This window comes from Homarus americanus, unplaced genomic scaffold (genome assembly GCF_018991925.1).
Source record: "Homarus americanus isolate GMGI-L3 unplaced genomic scaffold, GMGI_Hamer_2.0 scaffold19804, whole genome shotgun sequence".
NCBI lineage: Eukaryota > Metazoa > Arthropoda > Malacostraca > Decapoda > Nephropidae > Homarus > Homarus americanus.
In genome coordinates, this window is record NW_024713211.1 from 51942 (window position 1) to 71962 (window position 20021).

General features: G+C 44.6%; 1 protein-coding gene across 1 annotated transcript; it reads right to left on the minus strand.

Moving 5' to 3' along the window:
- Nucleotides 1-9831: 9831 nt before the first annotated feature.
- On the minus strand, nt 9832-19596 carry LOC121871488 (sodium- and chloride-dependent glycine transporter 2-like; the record flags this gene model as incomplete). The annotated part of the gene is given in 6 exon segments (XM_042373860.1): nt 9832-10222; nt 11978-12148; nt 12510-12610; nt 18484-18583; nt 18976-19104; nt 19484-19596. Coding segments are annotated over 6 exon segments (776 nt in total), but the record flags the coding sequence as incomplete, so codon positions are not given.
- Nucleotides 19597-20021: the final 425 nt, after the last annotated feature.

A 20021-nucleotide genomic window follows, 5' to 3' on the forward strand; every position in this document is an offset into this window, starting at 1 on the left:
CCCTGACCTTACCACGCTTCAGGTGATTGAGCCAGGTAGGAGGTGAAGCGTAAAGGCTGATTAGTTAAAGCGGGAGATCACGTGACCCGGAAGATTAACCATGTGTTTGTTTGTTTGTTTGTTTGTATATGTTTGTGAATGAAAATGAATGTATTGAAGAGAGAGAGAGAGAGAGAGAGAGAGAGAGAGAGAGAGAGAGAGAGAGAGAGAGAGAGAGAGAGAGAGAGAGAGAGAGAGAGAGAGAGAGAGAGAGAACAAGAGAAAAAAAAAGAAAGAACGAGATAAAACAGATAACCAAATGAGAGAGAATGAGAGACCCACAATAACAAACAATACCATAGGACACTCAGTATGTAAATTAGACTGACGAAAACAGGTGAATGTGGACGACGATCACTGAGCGAAAACCTGTTAATGAATAGACTGAAAACATGAGTATGTTCACCTGAGAGCTTTACCGTTCACCTGAGAGCTTTACCGTTCACCTGAGAGCCTTACCGTTCACCTGAGAGCTTTACCGTTCACCTGAGAGCTTTACCGTTCACCTGGAGAGCCTTACCGTTCACCTGAGAGCTACTGTTCACCTGAGAGCCACTGTTCACCTGGAGAGCTTACCGTTCACCTGAGAGCCTTACCACCACCGAGAGCACCGTCACCTGAGAGCTTACCGTTCACCTGAGAGCCTTACTGTTCACCTGAGAGCCTACTGTTCACCTGAGAACTTACGTCACCTGAGAGTTTACTTACCTGAGCTTTACTGTTCACCTGAGAGCTTACTGTTCACCTGGAGAGCCTTACCGTTCACCTGAGAGCTTTTACTGCTCACCTGAGAGCTACTGTTCACCAGAATTACTGTCACCTGGAGAGCTAACACTACCTGAGAGCTAAGAGTAGTTAACTCATAACAGCTGATGACATATTCAGTATCTGAAAACTTAAAGGAACTTGAATAAGAGAGAGAGAGAGAGAGAGAGAGAGAGAGAGAGAGAGAGAGAGAGAGAGAGAGAGAGAGAGAGAGAGAGAGAGAGAGAGAGAGAGAACGACGATTATTAAAAATTCTCTAACAATAAGGCAAATTTGTTGTTGCTGTTGTTGTTTTCGGGCAAAATTAATATAGTGGGACTGAAGGATTACTTTTAGAACATTATTTTGTTTTTGTGATTTTATTAATTTTATTTGGTGAGTTTACTGATTATGAAGTGAGGGAGAGAGGGAGGGGAGGAGGGAGGGAGGGGAGGGAGGAGGGAGGGAGGAGGGGAGGGAGGGAGGAGGGAGGGAGGGAGGGGAGGAGGAGGGGAGGGAGGGGGGGGGGAGGGGGGAGGGAGGGAGGGGAGGGAGGGGGGAGGGAGGGAGGGAGGGGAAGAAAGAAAGAAGGGAAGAAAGGAGGGGAGGAAGGATTGAGAGAGAGAGAGAGGAGGAACAGGCTGAGGGGTGGTGGGGAATGAGGAAAGGAGGAGAGGGGGGGAGGGGAGGAGAGGGAGGGGGAGGAGAGTGAAGGGGAGGGGAGGGATGTGGGAAGAGAGGGAGGAGGAGAGAGAGAGAGAGAGAGAGAGAGGGAGAGGAGGGAGGAGGGGGAGGGAGGGAGGGAGGGAGGGGAGGGAGGGGAGGGAGGGGAGGGAGGGAGGGAGGAAGGAGGGAGGGGAGGGAGAAGGAAGGGAGGGGAGGAAGGAAGGAGGGAGGGGAGGGAGGGGGGAGGGAGGAGGGAGGAAGGAAGGAAGGGAGGGGGGAGGGAGGGAGGGAGGAAGGAAGGAAGGGAGGGAGGGAGGGGAGGGGAGGGAGGGGAGGGAGGGAGGGAGGAGGGAGGGGAGGGAGGGAGGGAGGGAGGAGAAGGGAGGAGGGAGGGGAGGAGGGAGGGAGGAAGGAAGGGAGGGAGGGAGGGGAGGGGGGAGGAGGAGGAGGAAGGAAGGAAGGAGGGGGAGGAGGAGGGAGGAGGAGGAGGAGGAGGAGGGAGGGAGGAGGAAGGAGGGAGGGAGAAAGGGAGGGACGGAGGGAGGAAGGAAGGGAGGGGGAGGGGAGGGAAGGGAGGGAGGGAGGGGGGAGAGAGGGAGGAAGGAAGGGAGGAAGGGGAGGGAGGAAGGAGGGGAGGGAGGGGAGGGAGGGAGGGAGAAGGGAGGGAGGAAGGAAGGGAGGGAGGGGAGGGAGGGAGGGAGGGAGGGAGGGGAGGAAAGGAAGGGAGGGAGGGAGGGAGGGGAGGGAGGGAGGGAGGGAGGAGGGGAGGGGAGGGAGGGGAGGGGAGGAGGGAGGGAGGAAGGAAGGAAGGGAGGGGAGGGGAGGGGAGGGAGGAGGGGAGGGAGGGAGGGAGGGGAGGGAGGGAGGAGGAGGAGGGAGAGGGAAGGGAGGGAGGGAGAAAAGGGGGAGGGGAGGAGGAGGAAGGAAGGGGAGGGGGAGGAGGGAGGAGGGAGGGGGGAGGGAGGGAGGAAGGAAGGAAGGAGGAGGAAGGAGGGAGGGAGGGAGGGAGGGAGGGGAGGAAGAAGGGAGGAAGGAGGAGGAGGAAGGGGGGAGGGAGGGAGGGAGGAAGGAAGGGAGGGGGAGGAGGAAGGAAGGGAGGAGGAAGGGAGAGGGAGGGAGGGAGGGAGGGAGGAAGGGAAGGGGAGGGGGAGGGAGGTAGGGGAAGGAGAAGGAAGGGAGGGGAGGGAGGGGAGGGAGGGGAGGGGAGGGAGGGGAGGGAGGGAGGAGGGAGGGGAGGGGAGGGAGGGGGAGGGGAGGGGAGGAAGGAAGGGAGGGGGAGGGAGGGGAGGGAGGGAGGGAGGGGAGGGAGGGAGGGAGGGGAGGGGAGGAGGAAGGAAGGGAGGGAGGGAGGGGAGGGAGGGAGGGAGGGGAGGGGAGGGAGGGGAGGGAGGGGGGAGGAAGGAAGGGAGGGAGGGGAGGGAGGGGAGGAATGAAGGGAGGGGGGAGGAGGGAGGGAGGGAGGGAGGAAGGGAGGGAGGGAGGAGGGAGGAGAAGGGAGGAAGGAAGGGGAGGGAGGAGGAGAGGGAGGAGGAGGGAGGGGAGGGAGGGAGGAGAAGGAAGGGGAGGGGAGGGCGGGCAGGGAGGAGGAAGGAAGGAGGGGAGGGGAGGGAGGGGAGGAGGTTGGGAGGAGGGAGAAGGAAGGAGGGGGAGGGGAGGGAGGAGGAGGAGGGAGAATAAATGAATGAATGAAAGGAAGGAAGGAAGGAAGGATGGAAGGACAGAAGGAATGAAAGGAAGTATGTGATAGATTAGGCTCTTGGCCCATAACGTGTTCCCGTGTCAGGCCGGATACATAACGTGTTCCCGCAGACCGGAACTAACGTTCGTGTCCGCGGTACATAACGTGTTCCGTGTCAAACCGGATACATAACGTGTTCCCGTGTCACGCCGGGTACATAACGTGTTCCCGTGTCCACGCCGGGTACATAACGTGTTCCCGTGTCCAGGCCGGGTACATAACGTGTTCCGTGTCCAGACCGGACCATAACGTGTTCCGTCACGCCGGGTACATAACGTGTTCCCGTGTCAGGCCGGATACAACGCCGGACATAACGTGTTCCGTGTCCAGGCCGGACATAACGTGTTCCCGTGTCACGCCGGGTACATAACGTGTTCCCGTGTCACGCCGGGAATATAACGTTTCCCGTGTCGCCGGGTACATAACGTGTTCCCGTGTCGGCCGGATACATAACGTGTTCCGTGTCCAGGCCGGATACACACGTGTTCCCGTCCACGCCGGCATAATGTCCGTGTCACGCCGGGTACATAACGTGTTCCCGTGTCAGGCCGGATACATAACGTGTTCCCGTGTCCAGGCCGGATACACGTGTTCCCGTGTCCACGCCGGATACATAACGTGTTCCCGTGTCCACGCCGGGTACATAACGTGTTCCCGTGTCACGCCGGGTACATAACGTGTTCCCGTGTCCACGCCGGGTACATAACGTGTTCCCGTGTCCACGCCGGGTACATAACGTGTTCCCGTATCCAAGTCGGAGGAACAACAGTGACGATACTAATGAGTATTTACGACTGTTGAAACACCCGGAGGAACGTGTGCGTGTGTGTGTGAGAGAGAGAGATTAAACCACACATTACCACCACAAACCCCCCACCCCACCCAATCCTCACACTTAACACCTACCCACCATCCATCTTTTACTAAACCTTGACCTTTGACTTTTCGTATCTGTGGTCAGCAAAATAGTCCTGTGACCTCCACGTCTGAGGGGGATATTTCTGTCGGGATCTTATTGGTGTTTATGTGACTCAGCAGACCAAGGGGAATTAGGTGTAAGTTGAGGGTATAATTGAATGATAGACAGATGAACAGAGACACACGGAGAGAGAGAGAGAGAGAGAGAGAGAGAGAGAGAGAGAGAGAGAGTTGTGTTTACCTCTTAGGGACACTGTTTGTCTTCCTCGTTGGAGAGAATTAGTGCTGGTGCTTAGTGTGATTTGTGATAGTATGTCCCTGTCTTCTCTCTCTCTCTGACGTGTTTGTCCCTCTTTCACGTCTTCCACCCACCTCTTCTCTTCTTCCCTCCCTCCTTCTCTCTCTCCCTCTCTCACGTCTACCACCCACCCCTTCTCTCTGTTTCTTTCTCCCATCTCTCTCACCGCCGCTGGGTTGAGTCTCAAGCGTTAACACAACACGCCACAATTTAATGCTCTGTTATTAAGGTCTACTGTACACACCACTACTAATACAGCATTTAATCACTGTACTTACAATATTCACGACCACCGGGACCTCTAAGGCTGAAGTTCTCTCTAAACTGAGTGTGTGAGTGAGAACATCTCCCCCATTCTCAATCGTTACTAATTATTGTTGTGTCGGGGTCTCAATGGTTTGCAAGTTAAAGTTTTCCGGATTCTCACAAGTTCGTAAGCTAAATTTCCCCAAAACTGGTTGCGTGGGAACTCTAAATTATTACATACGAATATATACCGTAAAATTTAACACTGAGACTCAACCATGATTAGATATGTTCACTTAACACCAGTTAGGAGACAAACTATACTTAGATAATCTTCCCCAATAGTCTGTAACTTAATTTTGTCTGGTGTTAAGGAAGTATTTCTAGTTAAGGTAGAGTCTCAGTGTTAATATAGAGGACATATTCTTCATCCCATCATACAGTTTCTCTCTCGTTATTTACCTTGTATTATACACAACTAGAAAATTATATATAGATAGCAAGACTCACGTGAGCACACACACACACACACACGCTGGGGGTGAATTTACACACACACCATATAACATCTGTGTACACATTCCAATTCAGATATGCAATTACCTGGACAAATGTACGTGGGGTCAACCTGGCGAGGATTATCACAAGTGTGTGTGTGTGTGTGTGTGTGTGTGTGTGTGCGCGTTACTGTCGTGTACATCAAGTGCTATCTTACCTAAGTATAACACAACTTGTGTTGTTGTTGTTGGTGTTGTTGTTACTGGTGGTGGTGTACAGGTGTGATCTTACTTTACCTGCACTGTACACTGTCGTTTTACCCAGGTGCCGCTCAGTGTGTAGTGAACAGTGTAATCTAGCGGATGGTTCCTCTTCGTTTAGGGGGGAGGAGGAGAGGGATGGGGAAGAGGAGAGGAAGAAGAGGAAGAGGAGAGAAAGAAGAGGAGGAAAAGGAGGAAATAGAGGTGGAGACGAAGCAGAGGAACTATAGAAAGAGGAGGAGAGAGAAGAGAAGAGGAAAAGGTGGAAGTAGAGGAAGGGATAAGAAAGAGGAGAAGAACCACGAACAAATGTAAGAAAATAAACACTTTCATCCTCCTTTTAAAACCTCCTCCACCCAGCTGACCATTACTCCCCTAACTACCTCCCACTCTCCTTCCCTCATCCATCATTGGCCAGCCCTTCCCTAACATCTAACACTCAATACCACCATCATTACCACTACCACCATCATTACCACTACCACCATCATTACCACTACCACCATCATTACCACAACTACCACTACCCACCATTACCTGACACTCACTAATACCCCCCTTGGCCAGCTCTTGGTGTGGTATGGAGGTGTCCCCAGCGAGAGCCGGAGACAGAGAGGTAAAGAGGGAGAAGCTCTCTTACAAATTGCCCCCGGGAACACCACAACTGCCTGAACAACATCTACTGTATGTCCATGGCTGGGTTTGTGGCTGTGAATGTGTGTAGGTTGGGGTGAAGTGTGTTGGTGGTAGTGTGTGGGTTGGGGTGAGAGTGAGTGGGTTTGGAGGTGTGTGTGTGTGTGTGTGTACTACCAAACAGTGACAATAGGTGAAAAATAAAACACATCCAAATTTTTACAAGGACAAGAAGCAGAAAATACAGACAGGTAAAATTTCATGGTGACGTAAACGTGTTAAAATATTCACCTAAATTTACACACTGACAAGAGGCACAAAAATAAACGTCGTCAAATTTTTCACATTGACAAGAGGCACGGAAATATAGACACACACAGCAGCCGACATTCGATTTTCACGCCATCGATCCTGGACGACCAAAAGTTACGTCGCCTATGAATGATCGGTCGTGCGTGATATAAACTCTGGGTTGCCAACTAGTAAATACGTGTTCAGGCATACTCCATTTTCTCTTGTGTTTTTGTTTGGCGTGTTCCTACGTGAATGTGGTTGTTTGTCTTTGTTGAATGAGTTTGTCTCTGATTGGATGGCATGTTGGGACAGCTGAAGGATATAAAACTTTGTAAATGAGTTAATAATAGTGAGGAATTTACCGTTTCACTGAAATTACGATTCAGAAAGTAAATTTATATCTAAACTTTAATTTGTTTTAAAGTTTGATACACTTTCTTAAACAATTCTGAAATATAAGTATGGGATGACATACTATATATTACTGTACCTTCTTTATCATCTTTTATTTTATCTCAGGAAGTTATGACACATAAAACTATTTCAAATCCTCAACTGTTAATTAAATTCACGGTAATCAGCGGCCATTCATCTATGGTGGCGTCATGTCAAGGCGTGTAAACTTTTCTGACAAAAAATATCTTATTTTTTTGGTCCATGCCTTTCACATTATCGACATCAACACGCTTAAGTCAGCTCGTGTGTTGGATAATCAAAAGTTTCGCAAAATTAAACCATCTAACCAGAGACTGTCAGCTATAAAACTAAAACTTTATACTGTTTGGATAGGCTGGTGGTAATGTGTGTGTGTGTGTGTGATAAGACTTATACAAATCTTCTGGACCTCAAAGGAAATAAGCTTTTAACACCTTCCTTGTCCTGTCTTTGGTTAAATCAACTTAATGTTTACCAGTGTTTATACTATATATGTGCACTGTCTAAGCACACCCTGAACCAATGTGAACTTGTATGATCTTACTGAATATCTATCTATCTATCTCGGCGTCAGGACACACCCTTTAGCCAGTGTTCTTGGAAAACGCCTCAATCACCAAAGAACCTAAGTTAAGTTAGGTTGGGTTGGTTAGGTAAGCTACCACCACCATACCACGAGCTCTCGACTCATTCTAAATTTTATTTATTGTGAATTATTATTATTATCATTATCATTACATTTTTGCCCACAGGCCCCGATGTGGGTCAGTGACCTATGTCCGAGTGAGCTAATCCCTGTTAAAAAAAATTATATATATATATATATATATATATATATATATATATATATATATATATATATATATATATATATATATATATATATGATAAAATCACACTGGAAAAGGGAAACAACGGAGCACCGTTGTTTCCCTTTTCCCGTGTGATTTTATCAAGATTTATCTTATCCACGTTTTCATTGTGGATCTACATGATATATATGTATATATATATATATATATATATATATATATATATATATAATAAAAAGTACTGTGTGGAGACCAGAAGGGGGCGCCCCCACTACCCTGCAGAAGTGTGTCTTTGTTTACCATCAACAGACTCCTTTCCCTGGAGAATATATTCATGACCCCAGTGTGTGTAATAGTTAAGGTCCGCACGGGCAACACACACCTTGGCTTTGTGGCGAGAGGTCTGAAGTACTGACTGAGGCAGTGTGAGCTGTATAAACATCTTGCAAGACGCACCACACAAACTCTGTCCCAAGTGAAGTTTTGTTTCTATAATTCACATTCTATATACAACAAAATATATTATAAAAAAATTGCAGCGAAATATATGTAGAAATAAAATGTAGGAGCTTAATATATATGTGACTTCTATTTTATTTTGTTTTAACCTTTGTAGTTGTTATGATTCCACCGTAATTTACTTTCTCCGCAAATTTACACTCACTGCAGTAATGTTAATCAAAGTTGAAAGTTAAAGTGTAGATGATATGTGATTCCAACTACCGAGGAAAAAATTACAGCATGAAAACTTACCTCAAGGTCAAACTTCATATCAAAATCGAGAAATACAGGTAAGGAAACACTTTTCGTGTTGACCTGGATGCCATTTAACTTTTTGGAAGACTCCGAGTTTATCACTAACGGAAGATGAGATACGATTCAACTACATAAATTAAAAAATATACATATTCATATATTTTTGTTCAAGTAACATTAAATAAATATTTACTACATAAATTACATAAAATATGATATACTTAAGAAAATAGTCCGCGTTAAAAGATATCGAAAACTCCGATTTTATCAATAACGGATTTTTTTTATTCAAAAACAATGTAAAATGTAATATAATATATACTGCACGAGTAATCCTTCAGGACATGTAAGAAAACTCCGATTTGAAAAGTAATACGAATAATTTGATTCTAAATCTAAAATAATATTAATATTTCACTCAAGAGGTATCAACTCAATCTAGAATTATATAAATTATGATAAATATAATATAAATAAAGAAATACACCGTACTTAGGACACGACTATTCCCAACCTTACCCACGAGCTAAGCTGCAGTCTCCCCCACACAAACTAATTTCCTCGATAACAACCCATTGTTAACGCCTTCTGGCTAATTTTTCCGCACTAATAACTTCTTTTTTCACCAAGAATAAGATCATTACCTCAGTTTGCGGCAGGGGCGGCGTAATAAGTGTACACATACCGAGCTACCCCGTTCACTTACAGGTTAAAGGAAATAATTAACAAGAAGGAAACTCACCTCTATAACTCTTGTTGTTGTGGTGCAGCATGAAACAGCACTGCAGCATGACGCCACAGCACAGGATTAGTTATACTGTGGTTACCTCCAAGACCAAAAGACCTCTCAACACCACCAATACTTCTTACCTCTCCCAGCTGTTACATTCTACCTCCCAGCTGTTACCACCTATCAAAGCTACACATCAATTAATCTATACATTATTTTGGGAAATGTGTTGCAATAATTACCTCCAGAGGAAATACATATTTTATTTATAAGAATAAACGTGTCCTTGGCTATTATAAATGTTTGTTTTTAATTAAATTTTTTCAATTTCAATTGTTTATTCCTTGATAGAGGAAGCGGGATCCTAGTGCTGTCACTAGGTACCCCTGTACAATGACACCAGAAGCATCTGGCAAGTGTGACAAGTATATACAGAAAAAATATTATAAAGGGGCTTACTAAAGCCTAAGGAAGGAAGGATATTCCTTTAACACATAATCAATATTATTTACAAAATATCTGGCCAGTATGGGGAGGATCATCGTGTCTCCGTCAGGGGGTCGTAGAGTGGTGGTCCAGCAGGCGTCACGGAAGCGTTGTGTGTGGGGACATCTTAGGAGGTAGTGGATAAGGGTGCTGCTATCGGGTCTTCTGCATAAAATGCACAAGAGCGTTGCTCAGGGGATGCGGGGATACCAATCTCCCAAGCAAAGTCATACCCAATGATGATACGGGCAGCAATCACGTCCCCTTTCCGCGACCCTTTCCCGTAGACATACGAGAGGTCAGGAAGTTTACGGAGGACATCGTACCAGGTGGATGGCTGCTTCCCGAGCCTCTCTCTGTCCTTGGCTATTATAAATGTTTGTTTTTAATCTTGAATAAATTCTGTTGAGGTAATTCTTAGCCAAGTATATTTATTTCAAAGAGAGAGAGAGGGAGAGTGAGAGAGAGAGAGATACACACATACAGAGAGAGACAGTGCCACACTTCCTAAGGCCTTGGAGTAGAGAGACGGGGAATAGCACCTTTGAAGTTAGGATGAAGGAAGCGGTCAGGGAGTGGGTGACGGAGGGTGTATTCTGTCCAGTCTTGTCTGTGACTCTCCAAGGCGGGTCCCCACACAGGTGTTGGCTTGAAGGCGTATTCCAGCCGCTGAAATAATAACATTTTATTTATTCACGTACATATATAAATTACGAGCCTAGATGCAGGGAGCAATTGATTAGATTAGGTTAGGTTAGGTTAGGTTAGGTAATAAAATAAACTGGAGTATCTAATCTTTAGGTGATCCGATAAATCTCTTTCTTTATTTACCCCATCATTCATTATTGACTCCTCTGACTACAGTGTAGCGAGGATCAAGGGTAAAGCAACAACAAACATAGGAGGGGGGTGGGGGGGAGAAGAAAATAAAAATAAACAGGTATATAAAATGGTGAATAATCATACACAACCTCCACTATACACAAGAGACAATAATTATATAGCAAGTGTATAATAATCAACGTAATACAGCAATAGCATATATAGCCTTCTATAAACCCTATTAAATCATCATTATTAACTCATACAGTACAGTAATGTAGAACAAAACAGCGAAGTACATTAATGACATAATCCACTTTGTTAAGCATTCAAAGTATTGCTGTACCTTTGGTGTTAAAAACAACATTCATTCATACAACAATACATCAGGAAATGATTAAATAATCCCCGATATGAAGTAATCAACTGTATTTTTTTATTTCAGTCGAATCTAACTCGTGAAATACTGTAATGCACCAGGAATTAATTGGTGAATTTTCGGCTGGAAGCTGTTTATCTGTGTGTTCAGCTTACTTCACCTGAAGATTAACCACCCTAATGTTGTTTGGGGAGATGAGGTTAGGTTAGGTTAGGTTAGGTTAGGTTATTGTCGTTAAGCTGTAGGTGTAGTAAGCTGGGGTGGAGATTCTTCAGGTGATCCCAATTTACTAACATTATTCTAACATTACCGTCAGGAAGCAACATAACCACAGACAACACCAGACCCCATTAACTACCTTACAGTATAAATCTTATCATCCATTAATAGCACACACACAAAAAAAACTATTCAATTCATCAGTGAAGTAAATTGTGTTGGATGAGGGCCATTTTTCTCTGCCTAGCAATGAGGCCGAGTGGTTGGCATCAAGTGCAAACAATGTCTCTCCCATTAGTCACTGGCATTCATTCTCTCTAATTGCTCTAATAGATGTGTTCTGCTATGGCATTCCCCTTCCACAACAGTAATATATGTGAGTGTATGGTGTTTTCCTTCTAAATAAACACTGTAACTTGTGTACTACGATGGTGTTCCCCTTCCACAACAAACACAACCTCAATACACACACTGGATGCCTCGTCATAACCCCACCCCTGAATATCATCAAAAGTCCCCATGATTATATATCTTAATTCTCACTCACAGTCCATTCACCCGTGCACGTTCTTCACTGGACCGTTCACAGGCGTTATTCATATCAGGCTGGGGAAAAATTATATAAAGTAAGCGTAAAAAATAAATCTATATTTGCATCAAACGGGGGAAAAATTGTACGATATGTTTTCCCTTGTTGTACTGTACGATATGTTTTCCCTTGTTGTACTGTACGATATGTTTTCCCTTGTTGTACTGTACGATATGTTTTCCCTTGTTGTACTGTACGATATGTTTTCCCTTGTACTACACGATACGTTTTCCCTTCTTGTACTGCCAAGATATCGTATTTACTGAACAATGTTATGGTTTCGTTAGCTTACTGTTTACCAATGTTTGTATACCTGCACTATCTAAATACACGCTGAATCATTATAAACTTATATGACGATTTTACTATCTCTATATCTATACAGCCATTTATCTATCTATCTATCTACACCCACCTTGGCGAACGATCCCTTAGCAGTGGCGAGGTAGTACACGAAGTAGATGGGGATGGCGATCAAAGAAGCAATTGCCGTGAGCCAGCCAAGCATGGTGGCCCAGGAAGGGTAGACGTACTCCTTGTAGGTGAGTTGTGTAGAGCTGGATAATACTATGTTGACCAGGATGAACTGTGGGTGAGAAGGTGGTGGTTTACTGGTGGTGGTGGTGGTAATGATGGTATATGGTAGAGGGGTGGATTATGTGGAAGGGAGGAGGTGGTGGAATAGGATGTGTGGAAGACTGAAAGGCAGAATAGAGAAAGAGAGGTGTGAAGGCTTATGTGCCAGTCGCGACCTCACTATCTCCAATGGGGAGCTCTCAGGGGGTAATGGGGAGATGAGAGATAAAGGTAGAGATAAATAAAGGTACCATATATATTTTTTTCCTACGTCCATGTTCTCTCTCTGTCTCTCGAAGGTAGATAAATCTCTCTCTCTCTCTCTCTCTCTCTCTCTCTCTCTCTCTCTCTCTCTCTCTCTCAGAACTCACCAGAAGAACGAAGGGTGTGAAGCCGATCCAGGCGAAGTACCACATCTCGTTCACTACCCTGCCAGTCATCACCTGAAGGTCCTGCACCACACGGCCCCCTCCTGCAGGTAAACAACAACATAAGAACATAAGAATGGAGGAAACTGCAGCGGGCCTATTGGCCCATACTGGGCAGTCCCATTTACACCCAACCCCTATAGCTCATATAAGCATCCAACTTATGTTTAAAGCTATCCAGCGTATTCGAGTTAATGGTGATATTTGGTAACTTGTTCCACTCATCCACTAGTCTGTTTCCAAACCAGTGTTTACCTATTTCGCGCCTAAATCTAAATTTGTCTAATATAAAACCATTGTTACGAGTTCGCTCCTGGTTGGATAGTTTGAGTACCTTGGTAATGTCCCCTTTGTTTAGCCCTGACTTCCATTTATACACCTCTATCAAGTCGCCCCTCACTCTACTTCTCTCGAGGGAGTGCAAATTAAGATACTTTAACCTGTCTCTATACTCAAGGTTCCTAATGCTCGGGATTAGTCTTGTCATTCTCCAAAGAATTCTTTCCAAGGATTCTATATCCATTCTGTAATACAGTGACCAGAACTGAACTGCGTAATCCAGGTGAGGTCTCACAAGCTCAAGATATAATCATAAGATGACCTCGCTAGTCTTGTAACTAACACTCCTTTGTATGAACCCAAGCATTTTATTAGCCTTGTTACGAGCAAAAACATATTGTTTACTTGGCTTAAGGTTCCTACTTATCATTACTCCTAAATCTCTCTCGCAGTCGGATTTCTCAATGGCATCGCTGTTCATCTGGTTTCCCTGTTTACATCTCCTATACTGATTACTTTACATTTGTCCAGGTTGAATTTCATCTGCCATTTTTCAGACCATTCGAAAAATTAGTTTATATCTTCCAGTAGTTTTGCTGAGTCCTCGTCAGATTTAATTACACGTCCTATTTTAGTGTCATCAGCAAATTTACTAATGTTGCTGTCTATGCTGATATTTATGTCGTTTATGTATATAATAAATAATAATGGTCCAAGTACTGAGCCTTGGGGAACTTCACTAGTGACGTTGCTCCAATGGGATTTAGTGCGGTTAATGCTCACTTGCTGTTTCCTGTCCTGTAACCACGCCCTAATCCATTTAAGGGTATTACCTTTGATGCCATGTGCTTCTACCTTTCATATTAGTCTTTCGTGGGGGACTCTGTCGAAGGCTTTGCTAAAGTCGAGATATACCACATTATAATTGTGCCCCTCGTCCACCGATTCGAAAACTGATGAAAAGAATGTTAATAGATTAATTAGACATGAACGCCCGCTTGTGAAGCCATGCTGGGAATCATTGATCAATCCGTGCTTCTCCAGGTGATTTCGAATAGAGTTTGAAATGATTGCTTCCAGTAATTTGCCTACTATTGATGTTAGACTGATTGGACGGTAGTTAGAGGATACTGATCTATCCCCCTTCTTGAAAATCGGTATTACATTCGCTATCCTCCAGGATTCTGGTACTACACCTGTTTTTAAGGACACGTTAAACAACTTTGCTAAGGGCATACTAAGCTCTTCCTTACATTCCTTTAATACTCTGGCAAATATCTCATCGGGACCAGGTGACTTATTAGGCTTTAGTTTGTCTATTTGCTTACTAACATCGGTACTAGTCACTACTATCTCGCTTAATTTGTTTTCTTCGCTATCTCTGAATAGAGTCGGTGCCTCGGGTATCATGTTTAAATTTTCGGTGGTGAAAACTGTTGAAAAATATTTATTCAGATTATTGCTCATTTCTCCATCGTTATCAGTTAGCTCGCCCGTATCTGACTGTATTGGTCCAATCTTTTCTCGTGTTTTAGTTTGATACATTTGATAGAATCCTTTGAGGTTTGTCTTCGCCTCCCTTGCTATCTTCACCTCATTATTCCTCTTTGCTTTCCTTATCACGGTCTTAACCCTACTGGCCAATACCTTATAATAATCCCGGAGGTAAATTTCGCCACGATTTATCCTTCTACCTATAGCCCTCCTTTGGCCAATAATGTTCTTTAAATAATTATTTATCCATTTAGGGTCATTGTTGTCTGTTCTGAGTTTTTTGTGTGGTATGTTCTGCTTTTGTGCATTAAGTAACTCAGTATTTAAATTGTCGTGGAACTCTGCAATCTCAGAACTCGTTATCATGTCTGTATCAGCCATCAGGTTCATGGGTGGGGTGAGGTCGGTGTAATTCACCCCCAAGTGCGACACCCCTTCCCTCAACTGCCTCTTCAAACTATCAAAGTTTGCCCTTCTGAAATCTGGGACTTTTGTGGAATTTTCCTTACGTCTGCCCTGAAAATCTAACTGGAATCTAATTTCTTGGTGATCGCTGTTTGCAAGTTCGTTCCCTACCTCGACATTGTTCGACAGAACTAAATCGAGTATATTATTTCCCCAGGTGGGTTCGGTTATATGTTGACTTAGGAAACAATCCTTGATCGTTTCGAGAAAATCCTCTGATTCTGAGTTAACCGTAAGGTCAATCACATCAGACACACGCACCGCTTAACGTGACTAAAAAAAAATAAAGTCATAAATAATATACATCACTGAAAATAAATCACGAATAAATAATTTTAATGAAAATCAATAACAGTTTGATATGCATAATGTTATCAATTAGTAAGATGGATGAAATGAATAAAAACTGAATGAAAATAAAGTCATCATTTTGTAGTTACTGAAAATAAATAAGAGATTCAATAAACAAATATAAATGAATAAGCAATAATTATGAACAAACTTTATTATGACCGTCAATATATACAGTATTATTAAATCTAAACATCAAAGTTATTAAAATCACCAAAAATAATAATGATAATAACTTTGAAAATAATTTACACAAAGTACGAAAACTACTACAGTATTTGATAAATATTCTGACATCATGGTCGACAGTGATGCAGACAGAACACCTCCCCTTTGTAGACAGACCTCCCGCCTTGTAGACAAACCTCCCCCTTGTAGACAGACATCCTCCTTGTAGACAAACCTCCCCTTGTAGACAGACCTCCTTGTAGACAGACCTCCCCTGGTAGACAGACCTCCCTATTGTCGACAGTGATGCAGACAGAACACCTTCCCCTTGTAGACAGACCTCCCTATTGTCGACAGTGATGCAGACAGAACACCTTCCCCTTGTAGACAGACCTCCTTATTGTCGACAGTGATGCAGACAGAAGACCTCCCCCTTGTAGACAGACCTCCCCCCTTGTAGGCAGACCTCCTTATTGTCGACAGTGATGCAGACAGAAGACCTCCCCCTTGTTGACAGGTCGGAGAGGCAGCTCTCGTCCCCAAACAAACACAGACAAAAGAATGGACAGAAACCCTTCTCCGTTTTTCTCCGCCAAGATGAATGGCCGAGTTTTAAAAGGTCATTTTTTTCATTAGCGTTTCTCATTTATTGAACATAAAGAGAAGACGGCTTGTCTTTTATCTATTGTAAAGTTTGTCGCTGAAGAATACAGAGGTGGTTGTGTGTGTGTGTGTGTGTGTGTGTTAGAATACAGCAAAGTAGAAGAACAATAAGAACAAGAACAGGAAGAATTAAAACTTTTATATATTCTCCCTCTTCCCTCGTCTTCCTCCTCCGTTTATCCCCTCTGCTCTCTCCCTTAATCCTCCTCTACCCTCTCTCTCCGTTGTTTTTTCACCACAATTCTTCTTATTCCTCTTTCATCTTCCCCCTTCCCTCTCCCTCTCCGCCCACTGCAATCTTCAGCCTAGGAAATAATAACAACACTGCCCCAAGTCACGACAACAGGAAGAGAAGGAGAAGAGGAAGAGGAGGAGGAAGAGGTAAAAGTAGAAGAGGAGGTGGATGAGGAAGAGGAGGAGGAGGAAGAGGCGGAAGTAGAAGAGGAGGTGGATGAAGAAGAGAAGGGGTAAGAGATGAAAGTGGAAGAGGAAGAGGAAGAAAAAGAGTAGGAGGAAGAGGTTAGGTTAAAATTGATTAGGTTAGGTTAGGTTAATCTTCAAGTGAAATAATGCTGGGAGGACTAATCTTCAGGTAAAATGAACTGGCTGGACTAATCTTCAGGTGAGTGAGTGAGCATTGATAATCCCACACGTCAGGCTCAACAAACTATACGCTAGACCAGAGGCTGTTAATAAGAGTACTTTTCACCCTCGTTATAAATCCATCAGTTGATAAATAGTTCAAAAGTCCACAGAAATATGTGAAGCGAGAGAAGCGCCGCGATATGCAGAAAGAAAGAAGAATTACCCAAGAAACGAGAGAGGGGGAAGGAAGGGGGAGTGGGAGAGTATAGAAACGACTCAAGGCAAGGGAAACATCAGAGAGTGCGAAAGTATGTCAAGAGAGTACAGAAAGTAGATGAGAGACTCGTAAAATAGGCGGCGGAAAATGTGGTGTGAGAAGCGGGGGAAGGTTTCGCCGTCAGAATACCACACAAGGCAGCATCGCCTCGGTCCTGATTGTGCTTATCACTCTGGTAAACTTTCCTCCTCTCGTGTGTTCATGGTGGCCAGGTGCTGTGTTGCATCTTGTGTGGAGGTGGGTGGGAGGGTGGATGGTTATGGGTGGGTAGGACTGTGGGTGGGGGGGGGGAAGGTGTAATAATAATAATAATAATAATAATTAACGGTTTATTGAACAAATTCTGCAGCCCGAAGGCTGAAAATATACATTGGACATAAATGACTTATTACATACATTGGTGGTTTAACAAAAGCCTTCATTAGAGAAAGGTATAGGAACATACAGTGAACATACAGATTAATGTAGGTGTTGAACAGCAAACTCGTAGTGTAGTAACTCCCTCCCAGATGGTGTTAGGAGGAACTCACGTGGTGTAGTAGTTCCCTCAGATGGTGTTATGAGGGACCTGGCGTGGTGTAGTAATTCCCTCGCAGATGGTGTTATGAGGGGCCTCACGTGGTGTAGTAATTCCCTCACAGATGGTGTTATGAGGGACCTCACGTGGTGTAGTAATTACCTCACAGATGGTGTTATGAGGGACCTCACGTGGTGTAGTAATTCCCTCACAGATGGTGTTATGAGGGACCTCACGTGGTGTAGTAATTACCTCACAGATGGTGTTATGAGGGACCTCACGTGGTGTAGTAATTACCTCACAGATGGTGTTATGAGGGACCTCACGTGGTGTAGTAATTACCTCACAGATGGTGTTATGAGGGGCCTCACGTGGTGTAGTAATTCCCTCACAGATGGTGTTATGAGGGGCATCACGTGGTGTAGTAATTCCCTCACAGATGGTGTTATGAGGGGCCTGACGTGGTGTAGTAATTCCCTCACAGATGGTGTTATGAGGGACCTCACGTGGTGTAGTAATTCCCTCACAGATGGTGTTATATGAGTGAGGTTTGGTCTTAGGCCTTCCTATCGTAGACGGATTAACACATCGCTGGTTGTTGTTGGGTCTCACGGGCCGTTATCACTGGGTATCTGGGACCTCACTGTGTGAAGGTTAACTTGGGTACGACTGTTATTGTTGAGTTGTTCTCACTGACTTAAGCACTGTTCACCTCTGTTTAACACTGGTTCCGTTCCTTTCCTAAATGAAATTGTAACTTCTGGCGTGAACTTGTTGATATTCCGGTGGGGAGCAGGGTTCAGGGGAGGGAGTTGGTATGGGCCAACTTAACAGTTGACCTGGCTGCTCCGAGAGGAGCGCCAGGTACGTCTTGACCCTTCGGTGGTCAAGGATGTGTGTGTGTGTGTGTGTGTGTGTGTGTGTGTGAGGGGGTTAGGTTAGGTTAGATTAGATTAGATAGGTGTGGGTGTGGGTGGATGCTGACAAAGACGTAAACAACAGCATCAAACATAACTTCTGTACCCAGCATCGACATCAAGTGAAAACCAAGAAAACACACACAGGGACTTGCCTGTAGATGCGGACGATGACGATGACATACGACGACGAGTACTTACCATAGATATAGGCGAAGACGATGATCTCACCCAAGGTAGTAAGGATGATGGTGAGGGGGACGGCGTAGAAGTCGAGCAGTTGCAGCATATACATCCCTCCCTGTACCACCACAATCACTGTTAGACAAGGTATGGAAACATGGGGAAACCTTAACCTAACCTAACCTAACCTAACCTAACCTAACTGTACTGAACAACAGTGAGTAAGTTAAGTGAGTGAATGACTAACTGAATGAATATGACTGTATGAGTGACTGACTAAGTGACCCACTACCTGCCTTATCACTTGATCCCCTCCAGCAGGACAGACTCGACCCAGATAAAAACAAGACTTCATCAATAATGTTCAAGTATCTCGTGTGTGTGTGTGTGTGTGTGTGTGTGTTAGGTTACATATGTTAAGCTCATTTAGAAGTGGATCCTAAATAATTATAACGGTTAGGTTAGATTAAATTAAACCATAAGAAGAAGAAGGAGGAGGAGAAGAATTACCTGGGTACAACAGGAGAGAGAGCCGAGGAAACAGATGAGGCAGGAGATGAAGGCGACCAAGGTCTTCCGTACTCGAAGTCGCGGGTACTCGTCCACCAGCGACACCACCATAGCCTCCATTTGCACGAACTGAAATATTTGACCAGTTTTTAGGATTATTGTTGCAACTATCAGTGGTCAGTACAAGGTGGTCGTTGCAACAGAGAAGTCAATGCAATGTTGCAACACAAGAGGAAGATTATGGGGGAAATACAGCAAAATGACTATCAGATGAACATGTAGGATATCAATCTCTCTCTTTCATTATTGCCGTCTCTCTCCATCTGTCTTTGTCTCTTTCATTCTTTCTCCTTTCTTTCCCCCTGTTTGCCTCTCTCTCTCTCCCTTTGTCTCTTTCATTCTTTCTGTCTCTCTACTTCTCTCTCTTCTTTTCTTTTTCTCAGTCCTTCTATTCATCTACCAATTATCATTCTGTCGCTCTCTCTCGCCCCCTCACCAGTAAACTCACAATAGAGTCAACGCCGAGGAAGAAGAGCATGAGGAAGAAGGTGACGGCCCACAGGGGCGCCAGTGGCATCAGTGTCAGTGCCTCTGGGAAGGTGATGAATGCCAGTGATGGACCTGAAAGAGGGAGAGACCTGTGAGTGAGGGACCTGTAAGAGGGAGAGACCTGTGAGTGAGGGACCTGTAAGAGGGAGAGACCTGTGAGTGAGGGACCTGTAAGAGGGAGAGACCTGTGAGTGAGGGACCTGTAAGAGGGAGAGACCTGTGAGTGAGGGACCTGTAAGAGGGAGAGACCTGTGAGTGAGGGACCTGTAAGAGGGAGAGAGCCTGTGAGTGAGGGACCTGTAAGAGGGAGAGACCTATGAGTGAGGGACCTGTAAGAGGGAGAGACCTGTGAGAGGGAACGAAAGGGTACTGAGGTGAGGGTTTTAGTTTATAGTGAAGTAATGATGATTTATATATATATATATATATATATATATATATATATATATATATATATATATATATATATATATATATATATATATATGTTACTGCAA